General features: G+C 37.3%; 2 protein-coding genes across 4 annotated transcripts in view; both read right to left on the reverse strand.

Annotated features, from left to right (window-relative positions):
• MYRFL (myelin regulatory factor like) overlaps nt 1–6,243 on the reverse strand; it is a 113,345-nt gene extending 107,102 nt beyond the window's left edge. Inside the window, exon 1 of the mRNA XM_032420429.1 lies at nt 4,837–6,243. Coding sequence (XP_032276320.1) covers nt 4,837–4,882 — 46 coding nt within the window. The 5' untranslated portion in view covers nt 4,883–6,243. The remainder of the gene's footprint in view (nt 1–4,836) is intronic.
• Nucleotides 6,244–15,747: 9,504 nt separating this feature from the next.
• The window catches only part of RAB3IP (RAB3A interacting protein), a 44,538-nt gene continuing 39,349 nt past the window's right edge, over nt 15,748–20,936 (reverse strand). For all 3 annotated transcript variants that reach the window (XM_032420426.1, XM_032420427.1, XM_032420425.1), the window contains 3 exons: nt 18,499–18,598; nt 18,340–18,409; nt 15,748–16,105 (listed from right to left, as the gene is read on the reverse strand). In XM_032420426.1, coding sequence (XP_032276317.1) covers nt 16,023–16,105; nt 18,340–18,409; nt 18,499–18,598 — 253 coding nt within the window. In that variant the 3' untranslated portion in view covers nt 15,748–16,022. The remainder of the gene's footprint in view (nt 16,106–18,339; nt 18,410–18,498; nt 18,599–20,936) is intronic.

Below are 20,936 nucleotides of genomic sequence, written 5' to 3' on the forward strand. Positions count from 1 at the left end.
GATGAGTTCCTCTGACATCAAGGTAGCCCCCAAAAATACCCATAAGGAAACAAATTAAGAATGTGAAGTCACAGCTTTCAAAAAAAAAAAAAAAATGAAGTAAACAGAAGAATGAGATTTACTGCATTTCATTTGCTTATTCCTTTTTACCCAGAGAGTTGTTTTAAGAATTAAATGAAATTATGAGCATAAAGTGAATAGCATGGTGCTGGGCACATGGTAAATGTATAATAAATATTGTTATTAATCTGGTTCAAACTTAAGGTGAAACTGATAAAGTGTCCAAGTTAACCAACTTAAAACTTTTCAAGTATTAAAGGATATCTATTTTTAAAGATCAAATCATGACTTTCATACAAATATAAGATGAATGCACATCAAAGATTTTACTTAACTACCTAATTTTTTAAAAAAGATTTATTTGTTTGAGAGAGAGTACAAGCAGAGGGAGGGGCCGAGGGAGAGGAGGAGAGAGAGAGGGAAAGAAGCAGATTCCCTGCTGTGTGTGGAGTCTGACATGGGGCTCAATCCTACAACCGAAGATCACAACCTGAGCCGAAATCAAGAGTCCGACACTCAACTGACTGCACCACTCAGGGGCCACTTAACTACCGAATTAATGAAGGAAGCAGGAAGATGTTACAACTGGCTCAAGGAGAATTCAGACTGCGGACCTAGATCTAGATCTGCAACACATGTATCTATCTATGCCATGGAATGAATTTACAAGTAAATGCAAAACTGGCTTTTACCAGATCTATTGATTCCCCCTAAAATCAAATTCATTTGCATATCTATAGACAAAATCATTTACATGAATATCAGTTATCTACAATGTATAGAGTTTTAAAATAGCTCTAAGACAATGAAAGGTATAAATCCCACAGAATCTGATAGTCCAGAAGGATGTGATTTAGGCATGGTTTTCTAGGGAAGATGTCCATAATCTTTTTCACTGTATCAAAGTCTTTTACAATTTTTTCTTTATACATGGATCTTAAACAGAAGAGTTTTGCTGAATTAAACTCATTCTCCTCTAGTTAACATAACCTGATTATAACATAATAACATTTCAATTATGAAGCGCTTAGATAATAAAGAGGAAAATGAAAATCCCCATATTCCTATCACTAAGAGATAACAACTATTAATACTTGAAGAGTATTCATCCAGTTGTTTCTATATATATGTGTCAGCATGTATGTATATATATTAACTGTTTTCAAATCAGTTTTAACAAACTTTGTTCTGGGAAGTTATATATATATATGTATATATAGATATGTATATATAACATTCAATTGTATATACCAATTTATAACCTACTTTCCCCCTTTATATAGTGAACATTTTTCCTTATCTACATCATTTTTATAGTTATAAAATATTCCGTTATATGGAAAAACCATAATTCATTTAATTAATCCACCACTATTAGAAATTTAGCTTGTAACCAAGTTTTAGTTATTATAAATAAAATAATGTGCTTCTCTTCTGACAACCTTTCTCTTGCAATGGTACCAGCTTTCTTGAAAAAGCCAAACATGTCACATGGTATCAGTTTCCAGAGGATGTTGGGATCCCTAGAATACCCGATCTTCCTCTGCTTTAATTGGCCTGCCTATTGCATCAGTGGAAGACCGGGAATTAGAATTGCCAGCTACCTGAAACCACCCTTTGTTCTTGCCATTTTCCTGACACACATCATAAAGATTTAGGCACATCTGAAGTTTAAAATAAAAACTAAGATCATCATGAGCTTTGACACTCAAGACCATTTAATTGAAAATGATATTGTCAATCCAGATCTTTTTTATTCTATTATTTTTTAAAGATTTTACTTATTTATTTGAGAGAGAGAGTGAGAGAGAAAGAGAACACAAGCGGGGAGGGGCAGAGGCAGAGCAAGAAGCAGACTCCATGCTGAGCAGAGAGCCCAACATGGGGCTCCATCCCGGGACTCCAGGATCATGACTGGAGCCGAAGGCAGACGCTTAACCGACTGAGCCACCCAGGTGCCCCAATCCAGATACTTTAAAAAAAATTTTTTTTATTAAGTAATCTCTATGCCCAATGTGTGGCTCAAACTCATAACCCTGACATCAAAAGTAGCATGCTCTACCAACTGAGTCAGCCAGGCACCCCAACCCAACATGTTCATAAGGAAAAATGCATTTAAGGCTTAGTTTCTTAGAATGAAGGGTCTGAGGAAACAGAGAAAAATAGCTTTCAGCTAGGTAACAAATAGCCAGAACTTTTCTTGATTTTTCAGACCTTGATTTTTTTTTATATAAGACTGCATTTAATTAGAACTGATAGGGGCGCCTGGGTGGCTCAGTCGGTTAAGTGGCCAACTCCTGATTTCAGCTCAGGTCATGATCTCAGGGTTGTGAGATCGAGCTCCTTGACAGGCTCCATGCTGGGAATGGAGCCCTCTTAAGATTCTCTCTCTCCCTCTCCCTTGGCCCCTGCCCTCCCTCTCCCTCTCTAAGGAAAAAAAAAAAAAAAGAAGAGCTGATACATCAGCAGGAGCATGACATGCAACAGTTGGCTCTCCTCATGAGATTATCGGATCTACTTTTGCTGTCCTCATTCTAAGGAATATTTGAGAAAGGAATCACTAAGATCTAAGGGAAAGACTTCAAAGCCCTACAAGCTACCATTTAGAAGAGGTGGTCATTGGACTGGGCACATGGTAGGTGCTCAATATTTGCTGAATAGCAGAGGTAATAAGAAATTGACAACTAGCTGTGTGGTTTTCAGGGGGAAGGGAATCACTTAAGCTACTGCCTTTATTTTTTTATTTCTAAAAATGAGGAGAAATGACTGATCCCTCATGAAAAGAAAGGCTTCAGGGGCGCCTCGGTGTCTCAGTTGGTTGAGCGTCTGCCTTCGGCTCAGGTCATGATCCCGGGGTCCTGGGATCGAGTCCTGCATTGGGCTCCTTGCTTGGCAGGGAGCCTGCTTCTCCCTCTGCCTGCCGCTCCCCTGCTTGTGCTCTCTTTCTCACTATCACTCTCTCTGTCAAAAAAAAAAAAAAAAAAAGAAATCTTAAAAAAAAAAAAGAAAGGCTTCAAATGGAGCAACAGAGTTTGGTTTAAGCTAAGAAAAATACTATTAAAATAATAATCAGATATTTTAGCAAGCTACAGAGAAGACTCGTGGAAACTGTATCCCTAGAGACCCTGAAAATAAGACAAAGAGAGTCTAGGAATCCTATAGGTATAACAGAACTTCCCAAAACCAGAAGGTAGACCAGATTAACTTTTTAGGTCTTCTCCAGCTCTAGAAGGAAATCAAATGGACTTTATGCTTTTATAAAATGAATTGGTGGTTTCCCTAAAATAAAGCGTATGTAACTGTAGCTTAGAGCTTGCTACCCACTACTAGAATGAAAGTTTCATAGACTATAAAATCAGGCAATAACAATCGAACTACATTAGCGTGCCTACTGTGTGCAAAACCTGGCCCAGGTCGGCACACTGATTTGGCCACTGTCAGAGACCAAATACCCAATGGGATGGGTCACGACTGAGATAATGTGATAATTCTCTTGGTCTTACATTTCTTCTTGTCACTTCTGGCAAAATCCAAGCCACAGAAACCACCATATTGTATTGATTCCTTCTGATGGTGACCTAGAATCTCACTACTTCTTTGGTATGATCACTCTGCATTTGATACTATTTGGTGTTGGGTCAATTCCATTCAACTTTTTAACATCCAGAATTTGTCAGGCACTCTACTAATCACAAGAAATGCCAAAAGCACTTCTCAATATGCTGCAAACTGCCCTCTGCATTCTGTGAATAAACAGGTCTGCCCTCAATTCTCCTATTTCCTCCTGGGAAATAACTTTCAAATGTGTAAAAGCTATGGTCACAGTTCCCTTCATGTGGACGTCTGACCATGGCTGATGAAACACCAAAGCCGCCCTGAGGTCTCTGGTGGCAAGTCCTTGCTGACATTTTCAACAGACCCACCATGAGAACATCAACCCCACTAAATATGAGGAGCTTTACTGCCAGTTCAGATTTTTAGAAGGAAGAAAATCTGTGTAACCATGTCCTATAGTATGCCTCTCCTTTGGGGAAGAAGTACTCATTGCTGTAATATGCCTGTCCCTTCAAAAACAAATCATTATTCAGTTGCACATTTTTAAAGTGTTGTAAGGGGTGCCTGGGTGGCTCAGTCGGTTAAGCGTCTGCCTTGGGTTCCAGGTCCTGATCCCAGGGTCCTGGGATCAAGCCCCGCATCAGGCTCCCTGCTCAGCAGGGAGTCTGCTTCTCCCTCTGCCTCCCCCTGCTTGAGCTTGTGCTCTTTCTCTCTCTCTTAAATAAAAAAAAAAAAAAATCTTAAAAAAAAATAAAGTGTTGTGAAAAACAAAAATGTGAAGGGGGAGGAGGTGTTCCTTTGCTGTTTTATATTTAACTATACTCAGAGAAAAACTGTCTTAATAAAATCTTACATCTTTCTTGTGCTATATTCAATAACTTTAGAGACAAGACAAACCTGCAATTTTTGAAACGTAGGGGATTAGAAGAAATATAATCTAGCACAGGACAGAGACAAACACTAGGAACATAGATATGCTGACCCCGTGATTCTTTTAACAACCAAGCTAGAAGATGGAAATCCTGTGTTCTTTTAAATCACTACCATTGATTGTTGCTACAAACACAGCAAATAAACCTCCACTTCCAATTTTAGGCCAGTTAGTATGATAGCATTTCTTCCAAGGCCAAGTTTAAGTGAATTCCAAAAAGGTGAAACAGTGATCACGAGCAGAGGCATTTCTCAGAAGCAGGAAGTGCATGTTGGAAACTGGCCTCTTACCTTCGAAGAACTGCTGCAGGGCCTCATTTTCCCCTAACACATCCATGGTGCTGGGGTCCTAGTAATACTTCCTCCCAGAACACGGTTTCTCAGAGCTCAGGAAGTAAGTGCTGTCCTCTCGACTTGAAGCCTATGAATGCTCTTGAAAAATCTTCATTTTCTTTTTATTGGAGCGAAGCCTATCTTCTGCCAACAAATTGTGTCCAGAAAGATGGTTAGGTTCTCAAAATGATTATAAAACCAGAATATGTGACCATGCAGGAAAAAAAAAAATTCATGAAGAGGGAAGTGGTAACAAATCCATCTATCTTACTGTAGGGAACTGTTTCTACTCTGCCTTTCGTCTTTGTTTTAAGGACCTTTGTCCTTAGTGACACATGTAATTACATAAATGGGCAATAAATAGTCTTATCTCTTATTTGTCCTTTTACACCAATATATCTCCCCCTCTATCAACCAGATCAATTTAGCCATAACCAGGCAAATATAGAGTTTGTGTGTGTGTTTTACCTAGAGAAATCAATATATTCGCTTTTATAGAGATCTTGAATAGCAGATAATTTAAACAGGCTTATGCTAATGAAAAGTTAGGATTGGTGAAGTATTTCCAAATTTAATCACAGTGAAAACTTAAATTCCTTTGATACACATCTAGTCTATCTCCTCCAGATTTTATTTTCTTTGAAAGTATAAAGTATGAGAAGCCCCTCTAATGAGCAACAAAACTGCATTTGATTCAGTAACTCTTACAACTGAGTATATATGGTTCACTTTTAGCTGGTTTCACTCCTAAATATAAAAGTTTTGCTTTCCTGCTCAACTATTAATTTACTTAATAATAGCCTAAGAATACAATTAGGGAATTAAATTGTCTCTTTTAGTCCCTTCCTTTTCTCTTTTCCCCCAACATTTTATCTTGAAAAAGCTTTTAACCTATAGAAAAGCTGCAAGGATAGTACCATGAAATAAATACCCACTTACTCTTCATCCAGATTTACTAATTACCAATATTTTTCCACTTTTCCTTTTTCTCTTTTGCTATATACATTTTTGGCTGAGCCATTTGAAAATAAGTTGCTGACACCTTGACATTTTACCCAGAAATAATTCTGTGTCTCCTAACAAATTAGGACATTCTCCCACATAATCACAGTATTATTATACCCAAGAAATGTAATATAAATCTAATACTAATATCTCATTAGTATTAATCCCACTGTCCCCAAAATATCTTTTATGACTTTTTGTTTTCTGATCAAGGATCTAGTGAATGTTCATGTATTGCCTTTGGTTATGTCTTTTAGAGATATAGAACACTCTTGTCATTTTTAGTTGTGTGGCTTTTTATGACATTGACACTTTTTTAACAATCCAGGCCCATTGTCTTATAGAATGTCCCACAGTCTGGATTTGTCTGATTGCTTCATTATTAAAATTAGTATAGGTGACGTGGTATGCTTCCTAATAAGTATTTTAAAACTCCACACATATAAACTGTTCCTTGAAAACAAGCAAGGTAATTCTATATTGGGGGGGGGGGAAGAGAGAGAGGCTTAAAATCTTACTTTGAAGGTCATATTGGGCCCCAGACCTTCAAGGACAAGTCATTAAGTTGCTTATTGAATTCTTTTTTTTTTTTTTTCAGTTCAACCTGTGTTAAACTCTCTGCTGGGTGCAGGAAAGAAAAAATGAGTAAATAATGGTCCCTGCCCTCCCCAGGTTTAAATGTAGGGTGTGCGAAAAACACAAGGAACTATAACTCAAGGCAGACGCTGATAAGGCCTGGGGAAAACATCTCAAGAGAACAGAGGAAGTATAGAGTTATTTAATCTAGGGGGTGTCACTAAGAGCTGAAATTGGAAGAGACTGAAACAACGTAAGTGCACACAGAAACAGCTGTGGCGGTGTGGGCCTTGTGGAGAGAAAACGTGGCAAACAGGTTGGATTTGTACTTCCTGGAGAGCTGCTCTTAGGGTAGAGTGGGTAGATTTTGAATGCTGGGCTACATCCGATTCCATGCATATTTATACTCTCTGTTGATGATTTCTATTTAGGTAGTGGTCATGCACAAATGTAATTAAATCTAGCTTGAAAGAGAGCTGTGTTGGAACGTGTTGGTTAGGGCAGTAACAAAGTTAGACCAGTATTAAAGGCTGAAGATGGTATAGAATCCAAAATTGGCTATTGATTGGATGTGCAGAGCAAGGAAGAGGTCAAATGATATTTTTAAGTATATGCCTTTAGATGCAATATGAATTAAGATGCCGAAAACGTGTAGCCCAGGGCTAAATCTAGACTCTAAGTTCCAAGCCATGTTTTCTGGAGGCCGTTGGGAGTAAGTCATCACACTGTATTCACTGCCCAATGGTGATAGAGGATCCTATCCAACAGTTCACCCAAATACCTCACATTCTCAGCAGCAGAGTAATGAATGAGCAGAAACATAAGAGGGGAAGAAATTAGATTCCAGGTAATGGGCTGAGAAGCAAAGGTTAAAATAGGGTCCCAAGCTCCAATACTTCCCCGGGCCAGGCAGGTAAGTGAGTACAATGGGTCAACATAAGCAAAAACCAAGCATGTAAGCATATCGATAACTGACAAGTGACCCTTTAGTCTTGGTGTCAGGAAGACAGGGGTGGTGGGGCATAGAGCAAACAGAGGCTACAGGCCCTGCTAAAGGGTGGAGCCATCCAACAAGTAGAATCACTCAACTTCCTCCAAGAATGTGGATTCAGTGTTGTCAAAGTGGCCAATTTTAAAAGTGAAGCTAGAAATGCAGATTTTAATTTTAAATCTCATTTTTAAATGATGCAACTAATTTGTTCAGAAACAAATCAAAGGTAAAAATAAACCAAAACATTTGTCAAGGACAAATAGCACATAGGTGAAAACATGATTCAGCCTGCAGGACTGAGATTTGCAACTTCCGGGTGAGAGTCTAACCTATAACCACCAACATGGTTTGAGGAAGGTAAAGAGAATCTAGAAGAAAGTTGTTGGAAGGGCTTGAGCAGTAATCTAATGTAGCTGTGGTTTAGACGTTTGGGTACTGATGTTTCCTAGATAACTCCAAAATAAATAGGTAAAATCTGATGATGTGTCTCAAATTGGGAATGTAATGATGGGGACTTTGTCTCTCTCAAGGCTGTCCCTGAGATCTATAGCTCCAGAATTCTTGTACCCATACCACAGTCCCGCCTCTTGAAGTTAGATTATATGTGGATTTGTACTTCCTGGAGAGCAGCTCTTAGGGTTTCTATTCTTCTATATTTCAGCAGCTTTGCTCATTTGTGGTATTGTAAATTGTTTTATTTTAGTTTTTAAAAGATGCTGGCTTGGATGAGTGGTAGTAGTGGACATGGAGGGAAGTGGAAGGAAGGTATGTTTTGCAGAGTTGATGTGACTTTCTGATGGATTGGATTGGAGGTGGTGGTGACAGAAACCAAGAGCAAGCCCTAGACTGTTGCATAAGCAACTGGGCTAAGTGTCAATGTTGGGTTTGAGATGCCCATTAGAAATCCAAGCAGAGGGGCCAATGGGTACATGGATACAAGAGCCCAAAGCTAGGCAAGGGATGTCAGGGTTGGAGATGTAGAGTTATATGCAAATGATATGTGGTTTTCAAAGCCAGGGGCTCAGATGAGATGATCTAAAGAATATTTAGATAACAAGAAGGGGGCCCAGGGCAAAACTCTAGGGATTCCAGTATTTAAAAGCTAAGAAAGAGCCAGATAGAGTTGTGACCAAAGCTGTCACAGAAAACCTCAAATTCCCCACCGTGGCTTACTAAGACCTACATTGTCTGACTCATGCCTCCTTCTCCAGTTTTCTCTTACCAATCTCCCTGACACCAACTATACACTCGGTCTTTTTACTGTTTTTCAAATATGTCAAGTTTGTTTCTTCCTTAGGGGCTGTCTGCCAGCTTTGGGTTCTCTCGCTGCTTGCCTCCCTGCACAAGCCTGGGTCTGGTCAGAGCCCAGCTTACAAACGTCGCCTCCTGATGTGGCCTTTCCTGACCACCCCATCTGGAGTACTCATCCATGCCCCTTCTAGCCCATTACCCCATTTTAAGTATCTCTAGAGCACTTATCTTTTAACGTTGGTCCTTTTGTCCCTTTCTCACGCAACTGAGAGCTCCATGAGAAGTGACCTCACCTGTCTTCTCAGCGCTGTATCCCCAGCACCTACAGCAGACCCAGTATGTGTGAATGAGGAGGAGTTCTGTCTACAAGTTCTGTACAAAGATTAACAGACACTGCTGGGCCCTCATCTGTGTCTGTACCAAAGAAACTTAGTTGTCTGATGAGATGGTAACTGTACTGCATTCCATGAAAAAAAAATGAACTGTTTTTCTAGCACAAAAGTTAGACACAAATATAAATTCATACTCTTTGACCTCTTTGTCTTACACATTGTGTCAAAATTACTGAGGGAAAAACACAACAAAGGAAACCTTTAAAAACAAGTCTCTGAATAAAAGCAGACCCATGTAGGACTCTGGCTGCACAAAACACAAACACACAGAATTCACATGGTCTTGGTGCTAAGTGGGTAGGTGGGTGGCCACTGAAGGGCTGAGCCCCAATGTTCAGAAACCAAACCTTTGTTCTTCCAGTGTAAATTCCGAGTCAAAGGCTGTGGATTGTTCTAGAGCTGAGAGAGACGACAGAGAACACTTGATTTGGCCTTCATTGAGGAGGCCGGAGAGGAGTGGTGACCTGCCTAACTGATCAGTTTTGGGAACCACCCCAGGAGAATGCAGTTCTCCTGAGCAACTCCTAATCCAACTTCTCTCCATTAGACCAGGCTCTCTCCTCAGCTCTGAACTTATTTATAGAAATTCATCAAAAAGTCTTTTCTTTTTTAGAATTGGTAGTCTAGGCAATTAAATTCTGTCTAGAAATACTCTCCTGAGCCGAGATTAATCAGCACACTAATTATTCCATCTCCTTTGCCTGGCCATTTCTGCTAGCTCCTCAGTAGTCAGTCTTCTTTGCAGGCTTTTTCTCTCACTGTCATGGTAACGCAGGGCCCAGTGCCATACTTCTCCATCTCTAAAGTATCCCTAAACTCCTATCTGATCCCACAGCTAAACTACTCCCAAATATATCACCTAGCCTGACCTTATCATTGAATTTGAACTTGTATATCAATACCTACTTAATATCTCCATTTTGACGCTTAATGGGCATCTCAAACTTAACATGTCAAACACTGAGTTCTTGTCTTATTCCATGCATACATAATTTGAACCTATCCCAGATTTCCCCATCTCAATAAATGCAGTAATAGCTCAAGCCAAAAGCCTAGGATTCAGACCCAACTTCTCTCCTTTCCTCTCTCCCAAATCCAAGTCATCAGCAGGTCTTGTTTTACTTTTTGTTTTTGAATGCAGGAGCATTGGAATAATCATAATCCTTGGTTCATAACACACCACCAATGGTTTGTGCATAATTGTCCTCATTCATCTATGTACTTTTCATAACAAGTGAACCCATCATCCAACCCAGGGACTAGAACATCAACAATGACTTACTCTTAGATTTGTTCCTCCCACTTCTCTCCCTTTTCCTCCTCCATACCAGAGGTAACCTATCCTGAACTTTGGGTTTATCACTATTTGGATTTTTAAAAAATAGTTTTGTTCTATATATATATATATACATATATGCTTAAACAATTTTTCAGTTTTAGTTTTTGAACTTTACGAGAAAAGTTTTGTCATAGTCTTCTGAGCATTTTGCTTTTCCAATCTATATTAAGGTGCTGTGCTCCATGTAGCTGATGTTCACTCATTTTGCCCACCACGTGATAGTCCCTAATGTGAGCACACAACACTTTACCCTCCTGTTAGATGAACATTTGGATTTTTTCCAAAACATTCTTATAGATGCATTCTGGGGCACTTTGTGCAAGTATTTCTCTGAGTATATACCTACAAGCTGAGCTGGTAGGCTGTGGGGAATGTTCAACTTTTCAAATGAATGTTTTTTCACATAGATATACCAATTGACACTTCCACCAGCAATTTATGAGTAATCTTATTAAAATTCTCTGCAACATTTGACTTCATTGGGCTTAATTTTTGCCAGTTGCATTTAAACCTGTCACTGTGGTCTTTGCTTTCCCTGTTAATAATTGAAGACCATTTAACAGTTTCTTAGTCCACATGCACTTCCAACTCTGTAGTGACCTGTTCCAGCCATTTCCCGTTGTTCTTTTTTTTTTTAATTTGTAGAATTTCTGTATATATTGATACTAATCTATCTTTGGTTGAGTTTTGCAAATATCTTCTCATAGCTTGTAGTTTGGCTTTAACATTCCTTTTGACGGACAGAAGTTCTAAATGAACAATTTATAACATAGCACAACTTACTTCATGGTCTCCTTTTATGGTTTCGATTTCAGTTTAAGAAGTTCTTAGAAGCAGATTAGGAAGGTATCCACCTGTATTTTCAAAATATATTTCACCTATAATTTCAACTATATTTTCTACATCACAAGTTCTACAGTTTCAGGACATTTAAACAGAGTTGTTTTTTGTGTATAGTGTAAGGAAAAGATCCAATTTCATATATTGCTTTGTCAGCTCCATTTAATGATTAGTCCTGTCATTGACCTACCATGTCTTCTCTGACACCATGAAATTTATAAATATGTGTGGGTCTACTTTGGAGCTCTCTATTCTATCCATTGGCCATTTTCTCTATTTCTGCATTGTGTCACACTTTCTTAAATACTTCAGCTTCATAAAAAGTCCTTCTGGTAGGATGAACCCTTCCTCCTTTCTTGTTCTTCAGAAGTGCCTTGGTCATTCTTCATCCCTAACTTTGCCACATAAATTTTGATCAGTTTGTCAATTCTAGCAGAAATTTTGGGATTTAGTTTGGAGATGCACTAAATCTACACTTTCATTTTTTAAAAAAATATTGTCCTTCTACTCATGAACATAGATCACTCTAGTCCTCTTCAATGTTTTTTTAGTAAAGTTTTATAAATTTCTCTCCCCAGATCTGGCACATCTTTGGTTAGATTACTACGTACTTCAGAATTCTTTTTGCAATTGTTTGGTATCTTTTTAAAAATCTTATTTTCTAACGGTGGCTGTATACAAAAAGTACAATTCACAAATATATATTGATCCTGTATTTAGCCACCTTACTAAACTCTCCAATTATGTCTAATAATTTGATGGAAGACTTTATTTTCTATGTAGACAATCATACCATGAGTTTTTTTTTCCTTCCCAATCACTGTATCTTTATTTTCCTCATCTTGCTGCACTAACATTTACAGTACAATTTTGAACACGAGTACAGTAATCATCTTTGTTCCATTGTTGATTTTAAAGAAAATGCTTCTAACATTTCCCACCTTAGGATGGTGTTTACTATAAGACTTTTAAAGATATCCTTCATCAAGCTGAAAAGATTACTAAATTTTTTCTGCATCTATTGATCAGATGGTTTTTCACTTTTATTCTGTAAATGTGAATTAGATTTATACATTTTCTAATATACCATTTAAAAAAATTTTTAAGTAATCTCTACACCCACTGTGGGGCTCAAACTCATGACCCTGAGGTCAAGCAAGAATCGCATGCTCTACTGAATGGGCCAGCAAGATGCCCCTCTATTATACCATTTTTGCATTCCTGGGATAAATGCCACTTGGTTATGGTGTTACATTGTTTGCTTTTGCATATCTACTCATGACAAAATGGACCTATAATCTTCCTTTCTTGTATTAATGGTCCCAATCTGGTTTTGCTATCAAGGTTATATTGGTTTTTGATGTATGAAACATAGTAGTTCTATTCTCCAGAAGAATACATATAAGATTAGAATAACACATTCTTTAAAGTTTGTTAAAGTACTCTACACCTAGAGTTTTATTTGTGAGAAGATTTTTAACTACTCCTCTCCTTGAATAGTAATAGTACTGCTCAGGCTTCTGATTTCTTTTTAATCAAAATATAACATTTTCTAGGAATTTTGCCCCTTTGCTTAAATTTTCAAACATATTGGGATGTTGTTCTTAATATTCATGTTTAATATCTGTAGTATCTACACTGACATACCCCTTTTCACTCCTGGTATGGGTTATTTGTATATTTTTTCTCCATGATAAAATTGACAGAAATTTTTGTCTACTTTGTTCATCTTTTCAGTCAACATACAACTTTGTTGATCCTCTATTGCATCCTTGTTTTCTGTTATCTCTTCCTTTTATTTTGTCCTTCTGTAACTTGAACACTTAGCTCATTTAAAAAATATATGATTTAAAGCTGTGTATAACACCCAGTGCTCATCACATCACATGACCTCCTTAATGCCTATCACCTAATTATGCACCTGATAAATTATTGAACACTACATCTGAAACTAATGATGTACTATATGTTGGTTAATTGAATTTAAATAAGACTTAAAGCTACAAAATTTCCCTTGAAGCACTTGTGCTTTTTTTTTTAATTGAAGTATAGGTGACATATGAATGTACAACACAGTAATTCGACAATTCCATATATTAAGTATAGTCACTGTCACCAAAGTTATAATATTGACTATATTCTCTATGCTGTACTTTTCATCCCTGTGACTAATAACTGAAGTTTGTACCTCATAATCCCCCTCACCTATTTTGTCTGATGCCCACTCCCCTCCTAGCAACCACCAGTTTATTCTCTGTATTTGAGTCTGTTTCTGTTCATTTGTTTTTTAGATTCCACATTTAAGTGAAATCATATGGTATTTGTCTTTCTCAGATTTATTTCACTTAGCATAATACCTGCTAGCTCCAACCATGTTGTTGCAAGTGGCAAGATTTCATTCTTTTTGATGGCTGAGTAATATTCCTGTGTGTGTGCGCGTGCACACACATGCCACATCTTATCCATTCATCCATTGATGGACACTTGGGCTGCTTCCATAATTTGGGTATTGTAAAATAATGCGGCAATAAACACAGAGGTGTAGGAGTGCATATATCTTTTTGAAGTAGTGTTTTCATTTATTTTGGGTAAATACCTGGTAGAGAAATTATTCTATTTTTCATAGTGGCTGCACCAATTTACATCCCCACCAAGAGTACATGAGGGTTCCCTTTCTCTACATCCTCATCAATACTTATAATTTTTGTCTTTTTGATACTAGCCATTCTGACTGGTGTAAAGTACCATTTCATTGTGGTTTTGCTTTCTATTTGCCTGATGATTAGTGATTTGAGCATCTTTTCATGTGTCTGTTGACCATCTCTAGGTCTTCTTTGAAAAAAATGTCTATTCAGGACCTCTGCCCATTTTTAATGAGATTAGTTTTTTAATATTGAGTAGTAGGAGTTCTTATATATTTCACATTTGGTATTATTAGTCAGCCCTAGTATTTTTAAATTTTTTCAATTATTACTGTTATTAATTTTCTTACTAAGTCTTCTTGGTGAACTCAATTTTTAGCCTTAGATAGCACCCATCTCTATCGCTAATAATGCTTTTGTTTTAATGTCTGTTTTGTCAGATAATAGTGTATGTAACTACACTAGCTTTCTTTTGGTATTTTCCTATCTTTTTTCCAGGCTTTTATTTCAAACTTTCCATGTCCTTATGCTTTGTGTATAAATATATCATCTCCATATCACACTATTCATTTCTCTACATGGGTCTTTTTTTCTTTGGTCCTTCACATTTAATTGGTATCTCTCTCTCCCATCTAACAAGACTGGAACTTTAATTACCCTCACAATCTCTGGTGTCCTCCCACTGCCACTGTGTTGATATTGTAGAGAATTTTAATTCTAGATTGTTATATACTTTATTTTTTTTAGCCTTACCTTTCATTTATTCTTTTAAAGTCATCAACAAACTCCATAAGTATCTCTTTTCTTTCCCCCAAATCTCTTGTAGCATCTCTTGGATTTGTTTCTCTTCATACTTAGGTACTTTCTCCAAAAGTGTTTTTAATTTGCATCTTTGTGTGGAAAATTTTCTGAAGTTTTCAAAGTCTGAAAACATGTTTATTATGCCCTCACATTTGAATAATTATTTATCAGGACATAAAATTCTAGTTTCAAAGTTCTTTTCATGTTCAATTTCAAATTCCTGAGCTGGGCCTGGTAGTGATGGTTTCTACCACACCATACCATTCTCAAATATCCTTTTGTCTGTAGACTCCCACCCATCCTGGTGACTGAATCTTCTACAGGAAAGATTGACCAAATCTTTGAGGATAGAAATGAAAACAACGCCATCTTCAGAAAACTAGGTCTCTCATACAATGCTGCTGTAAAAATAAATTTGTTCAACTTCTGTAGAGGACAATTTGGCAAAGCAGATCAAATATTTTAAGATACACATACCCTGACCTAACAATTTTACTTCTAGGCAAGTCTACATGAAGTAAACAACCCAACAATGTGCAAAGAAGTACACATAAGGATATTCATCACAACATTATAGGAAAAAAAATTAAGCTAATTTCCAAACAAATTATATTAACATCCTATAATAAAAACAATGTAGTGATTAAAGACATGTAGAAAAAATATTTAAGTTTAAGAAGAAAGTCTACTTTTTGTTTCAGAAATATGCATATGTATGTAGAAAATATCTGAAAGCTGGAAGGCTCTTCAGAAATACTAACAGTAGCATTCTCTAGATGGAGAGATTAAGTGCTTTCTGATTTCTTCTTTTTGCCTTCTTTAAATAAAATCCTTCTTTGAAGCCCAATCTACAAAACAGACAAAAATAAAGCCATTCTTGCAGGGGGACAGAGCTGATCCTGTCCGCTTAGCCTTCTTCCTTCCCTCTCAAAGGCTGCTGTGCAGTTTGAAAACTACAATTCAATACATTCAGCTTACCCTACATGCCATGTCAGAGCTAGAAGAGAAAGCAAAAACATATTCAATCTAACATTGACGTATTTTATTTATTTAGCTTTTTTTTTTTTTTGCAACTCTAAATTACAATCACTAGTACACCTATAATTCTTTATAGTGTGTTCAACTAAAGAGTAAGCAGACACAGCAGAGGTCAATTTAAAAGAAATCACAGTACTTCTTAGTGTAATCTGCAAAAGAGGGAAAAAGTCTTGGGCCCACTCCTTGGAAATAAATATCAAGTAACCATAAAAATATTCAGCCATTTTCCAGGTATTCAGGGAGGTTCAAGCATGGTCCCAGGCAGAGCATCAGAGTTCCTCTTTGAAATATCCCAGCTTTGCCAATGACATCTCTTTTCTCAACTGCATAACTTCCCAAAACATCTGATCAACTATACAAATAGAAAAGGAGACACGTAAATCATAAAATATCATTTTAATTATTTTTTAGCTGTTTCACTGAAAATTTAACATTAGCTGAAATGCCAACTGGGCATTTCCTAACGTCATACCTAATGCCTCACCATTTTACTGCTAATTCACAGAAATTTTTTCAGGTATTTGTGAGCATCCCAGTTTTATCAATAAATGAACAATATTCACCTATTTGTTAGATGCATCCATGACCACTTTAGCCCAGCAGCATCTGCTTCAGTGCCCTGAGTAAATGGCAATCGTGTTGCCGTTTTAAGTAATTACACTCAATCCTCAATTATTCTAACTTAGGGATCTTCTTGCTTTAGTTTGCTACATCTTGGCCATTCCACTGTTTATTAACACCAACACAGAGTAAAACAGGAAAAAATGGAAAACAAAAGACAGTCCAGGGAACTCAGTAACATTCTTTTTGAGAAATAACCGAGAAAATGGTTTTGTATATGGCTCAAATTAGAAATAAAAATAAATGTAGAGGCTGATCTGTAAATTCAATTATCTCTACTTTGGCAAGCCCTCCCTGTAAGTGGAAAAAAGTTGGCTTTATATTTCAGATAAAAAGTCTTCCTCTGACATATCATCAGATTAGAGATTGATTTAGATCAGCGGTTTTCAACCAGTGGAGATTTTGTTTCCTCAAGGGTACATCTGACAAAATGTCTGGATACATTTTTCATTACTGGCACCTACTGAGTAAAGCTCAGCAATGGTGTTAAACATCCAACAATGTACAAGATAGCACCCCCCCAACCGTCCCCGACAAAGTTTATCCAGCTCAAAATGTTAATAGTACCAAGCTTGAGAAACACTGCTTTAGATTTAGCTGCCCTAAATCCTTTTTGGCACAAGGCACGGATAATACACATATTTTAAAATTAGTAATATTTATCTGCTACAAACCCACACATTATATAAAATATACTAAGTACCATGAAGTGGAAGAGTGACAGAAACCAGAGAAGAGGCCACTTTTATCACCATCATCCCCACTACTACTCATGACAGTTCCTCCCTATTTTCATAAAGGAAATTATCTTTCATCTTCCCTACAAAAACTTATTTTAACAAGGAGAAAAAACACACTTGACAATTTAACTTAACATAAATCATCTGTTCTGTAGCTTAAATCCTATTTATTATCCACCAACAGGTATTCAAAAATATTTCAATTTTATTAAAGTCATAAAAAGTATTGTACACTTTAAAGACTACTTTATGCTACTCAGCCTTTTCCAATTCAACATTAATGAGAGGTTTCACCCTCATTCTTTTAGGCATTAAAATCTAATTATATGGGATTCTAAATAAATATGACTCTTCTCAACATACCAGACCTGTGAAATGCTAAATTAAGTTTTTATCAGCATGACTAACCTTTCCACAGAATTAAGATTCACTGGTTTGTTTACATGGCAGAAGATAGCAGGCTCCTTCTAGCTTTTAAATATAAAAATAGTTTCAGTCCCTAAAAAAATATGAATAGGAAATGTCCTACAACTTCAAATACAAAATGGGTATGGACTTATCCCTAGCTTAGTATCTGCTATTTGTTTTAAAACAATCACATGTACTCAAGAAACACTGCTTTGGAGTTGTTGGGCCGTATTCATTCTCATGCCTGGCATTTAAGACATTTGGCTACAGAATCATCAGTAAACATGAAAGACTGTATTAAAAATATTCAAACACTTGCATGAGGTTGGCTCTCTTGGATATATCATCTATACGTTTCAGCTGATTCAGAATATAGTAATCTTTATTCCATTCCAAACTATCCTCATGACTGCTTTATTAATTCACATGTGAAAGTACAAAATACAGAAAAAATTATTGTTAGAGCAATAAAATAAATCTGACCATGTCTAGAGCTTACTCATTTTTATTTCTTAGGAGCAATTTCAATAAGCTTTTTACTCCCCTAACTTTTGCCATGTGGTTTATCAATATACCTCCCTTAAGAGTTATATCTGATTCTGCTTAAAACTCGTATCAGAGTAAAATGAGGCAGTTTTAAGGGTTAAATACATTTTAAAAGACATTAGTTCCCAAATACTCCACACATTTTATTAGAACTATGAGAGATTCAATATGAATGTACCAATAATAAAGTTTATTTGAGCAATACTACTGTGTTCTATATTTTTTGCTGAAGGTTTATGTAAATATTTTGTAACCAATGAAGAACACTCACCATCCTGCTGTTTCACGAGCCCCTGCTGAATATATCGAATGTATGTAAAAAAGTTACATACAGAGGTGATCTAGGCCGAAAGGGAAAAAAAGTCATAAATAGTCAAACTTCTCATATCAAAGTGAGTTTTGTTCATATCAAAGTGGTTCAGTTACTTACCCTGTATCTGCAAAAAGGAGAAATATAATAATAGTTGCTTGAGTCCCCTAATTTAATTCTGTGTTTACAGGACTTACTCTGGCCAGTTAGAGCACATTTTCTGTAAAACAATGACAAAATTTTAGTTTTTTAAAATTGAAAGGGGTGCCTGGGTGGCTCAGTCGTTAAGCATCTTTGGCTCAGGTCATGGTCCCAGGGTCCTGGGATCCAGCCCCACATGGGGCTCCTTGCTCAGCGGGAAGCCTGCTTCTCCCTCTCCCACTACCCCCTGTGCTTGTGTTCCCTCTCTCGCTGTGTCTCTCTCTGCCAAATAAATAAGATCTTAAAAAATAAATAAATAAATTGAAAGCATTCTGCTCCTACCTTCTGTAGAAGTTTCATACTCACTAAGACAACAAATATTTGAGACCTAGTACATACCAGGCACTATTCTAGATGCCCACAGGCCTGAGAAATACAAAGGAATAAGCCACCTTACAAAAATACTGACTCTCAATAATTATATAAGGGGTGCACTATATTCAGACATACCATCCTTTCTATTTGCACACTACTACAGACTCTCAGACTTGGTATGATGGCTTTCTGGTTGGAATGAGGCTATTAGTCTCTAAAGGGCAGAGACTGTATCTAATTCAACTTTAACTGCCAGGCACTGAGCAGGAGACGTTCAACGACTGTTGGTTAAGTGATGAGCCACCTGTCACTCTACTGCTCAATATAGTGATGCTGGCTTGTCTATCAGGGCAGACTGTGAAGCAGCCCAGCTATTACCCTCCTAAGCTAGGACCATGGCTTAACACAACTACCACTCCCTATCAAGCCAAAATGAGTACAGCTGTAACTAAAATAAAGTGGCCAACAGCACTTTAAATAACATTATAGGGGGTGCCCTGGGTGGCTCAGTCATTAAGCGTCTGCCTTCGGCTCAGGTCATGATCCCAGGGTCCTGGGATCGAGTCCCGCATTAGGCTCCCTGCTCAGTGTGGAGTCTGCTTCTCCCTCTGCCTGCCGCTCCCCCTGCTTGTGCGCTCTCTCTGTCAAATAATTAAATAAAATCTTAAAAAATAAATAAATAACATTATAAATTACAAAGAAAAATATGTTACATGAACATTAAATTTCAGCTATACTTAAAAGAAATGATACAAATGTGCCTCTATATTAAGAAAACAAATGGAGACTGTGTATTTAAAATAGGATCATTTTGGGGGCGCCTGGGTGTCTCAGTCAGTTAATCGTCTGACTCTTGGTTTCAGCTCAGTTCACGATCCCAGGGTGGTGAGATTGAGCCCCATGTCAAGCTCCATGCTCAGTGTGTAGTCTGCTTGAGATTCTCTTCTCTCTTCCTCCTTCTCCCTCCCCCCAGCTCACACGCTCTCTCATTCTGTCTCTAAAATAAATAAAATCTTAAAAAAAGAAACTTTATAAAGAGGATAATTTTGGAGATGGCCATTCCGACCACAAAAGAATTCTCGTATTTTCAAAGAAAGTTTGCTTCATTGTTCCTTTCTTAGAAAATTCCTTTAATGATCTATAAAAATATTTTTAAAACACTAACTACTAGCTTAGGAAGGATAGAAGATCAAGAAATTAAAAAATGGCACAAGCATTTTACTCTGATACTTCCAAAAGTATAATTTACACAAGAAGGAAAAGTAAGCATTTAACTGATAAAAATCAATGTATACACTACTCTTCTGGAAACAGACATATACCTGTCTGTCTAGTATTCTAATTTTGAAAGGGCTTTGCTAAAGTCGTATTAAGCATCAACTTCTGAAATAACGAAAGTGTTTCTTACCTCATTTCTAAAGCCAACTTTTTTTTTTTTTTTTTTAAAGATTTTATTTATTTATTTGAGACAGAGAGAATGAGAGAGAGCGAGTACATGAGAGGAAGGAGGGTCAGAGGGAGAAGCAGACTCCCTGCTGAGCAGGGAGCCCGATGCGGGACTCGATCCAGGGACTCCAGGATCATGACCTGAGCCGAAGGCAGTCGCTTAACCAACTGAGCCACCCAGGCGCCCTCTAAAGCCAACTTTGAACTGTCACTGCCAACACATTCTTATTTAAGCTAAGGTTCAATGTCAAGTCTTCTGATCTCCAAGGCCAGAGTTTTGTTAACATGCTACACTTCCTCAGTACCTCTTAGCAGCTCTAGTCCCCAGATTTTAAACCCTTACCTGGCATTTTCACTTAGTGATGTCAACATGTCTAAATCCAGACCCGCCGTCTTCTTCCCCAAACCAGAGCCCTTCCCACTAAGTTCCGAAATGTCACACCATTCTTCCAGTCGGCCATCTTTAACTCCTTTCCTTTTACCATCCCCACCTGAATCTCTTCCTCTCCAAAGTTCTCTTCAGATTTGTCACATCTTTCCTTCCATACACTTACCATCCTCTGAACACACAGTTTCTTGTTTCCAGGCCTTCAGTC

This window comes from Phoca vitulina, unplaced genomic scaffold, assembly GCF_004348235.1.
Source record: "Phoca vitulina isolate PV1807 unplaced genomic scaffold, GSC_HSeal_1.0 scaffold23, whole genome shotgun sequence".
Taxonomy (NCBI): domain Eukaryota; kingdom Metazoa; phylum Chordata; class Mammalia; order Carnivora; family Phocidae; genus Phoca; species Phoca vitulina.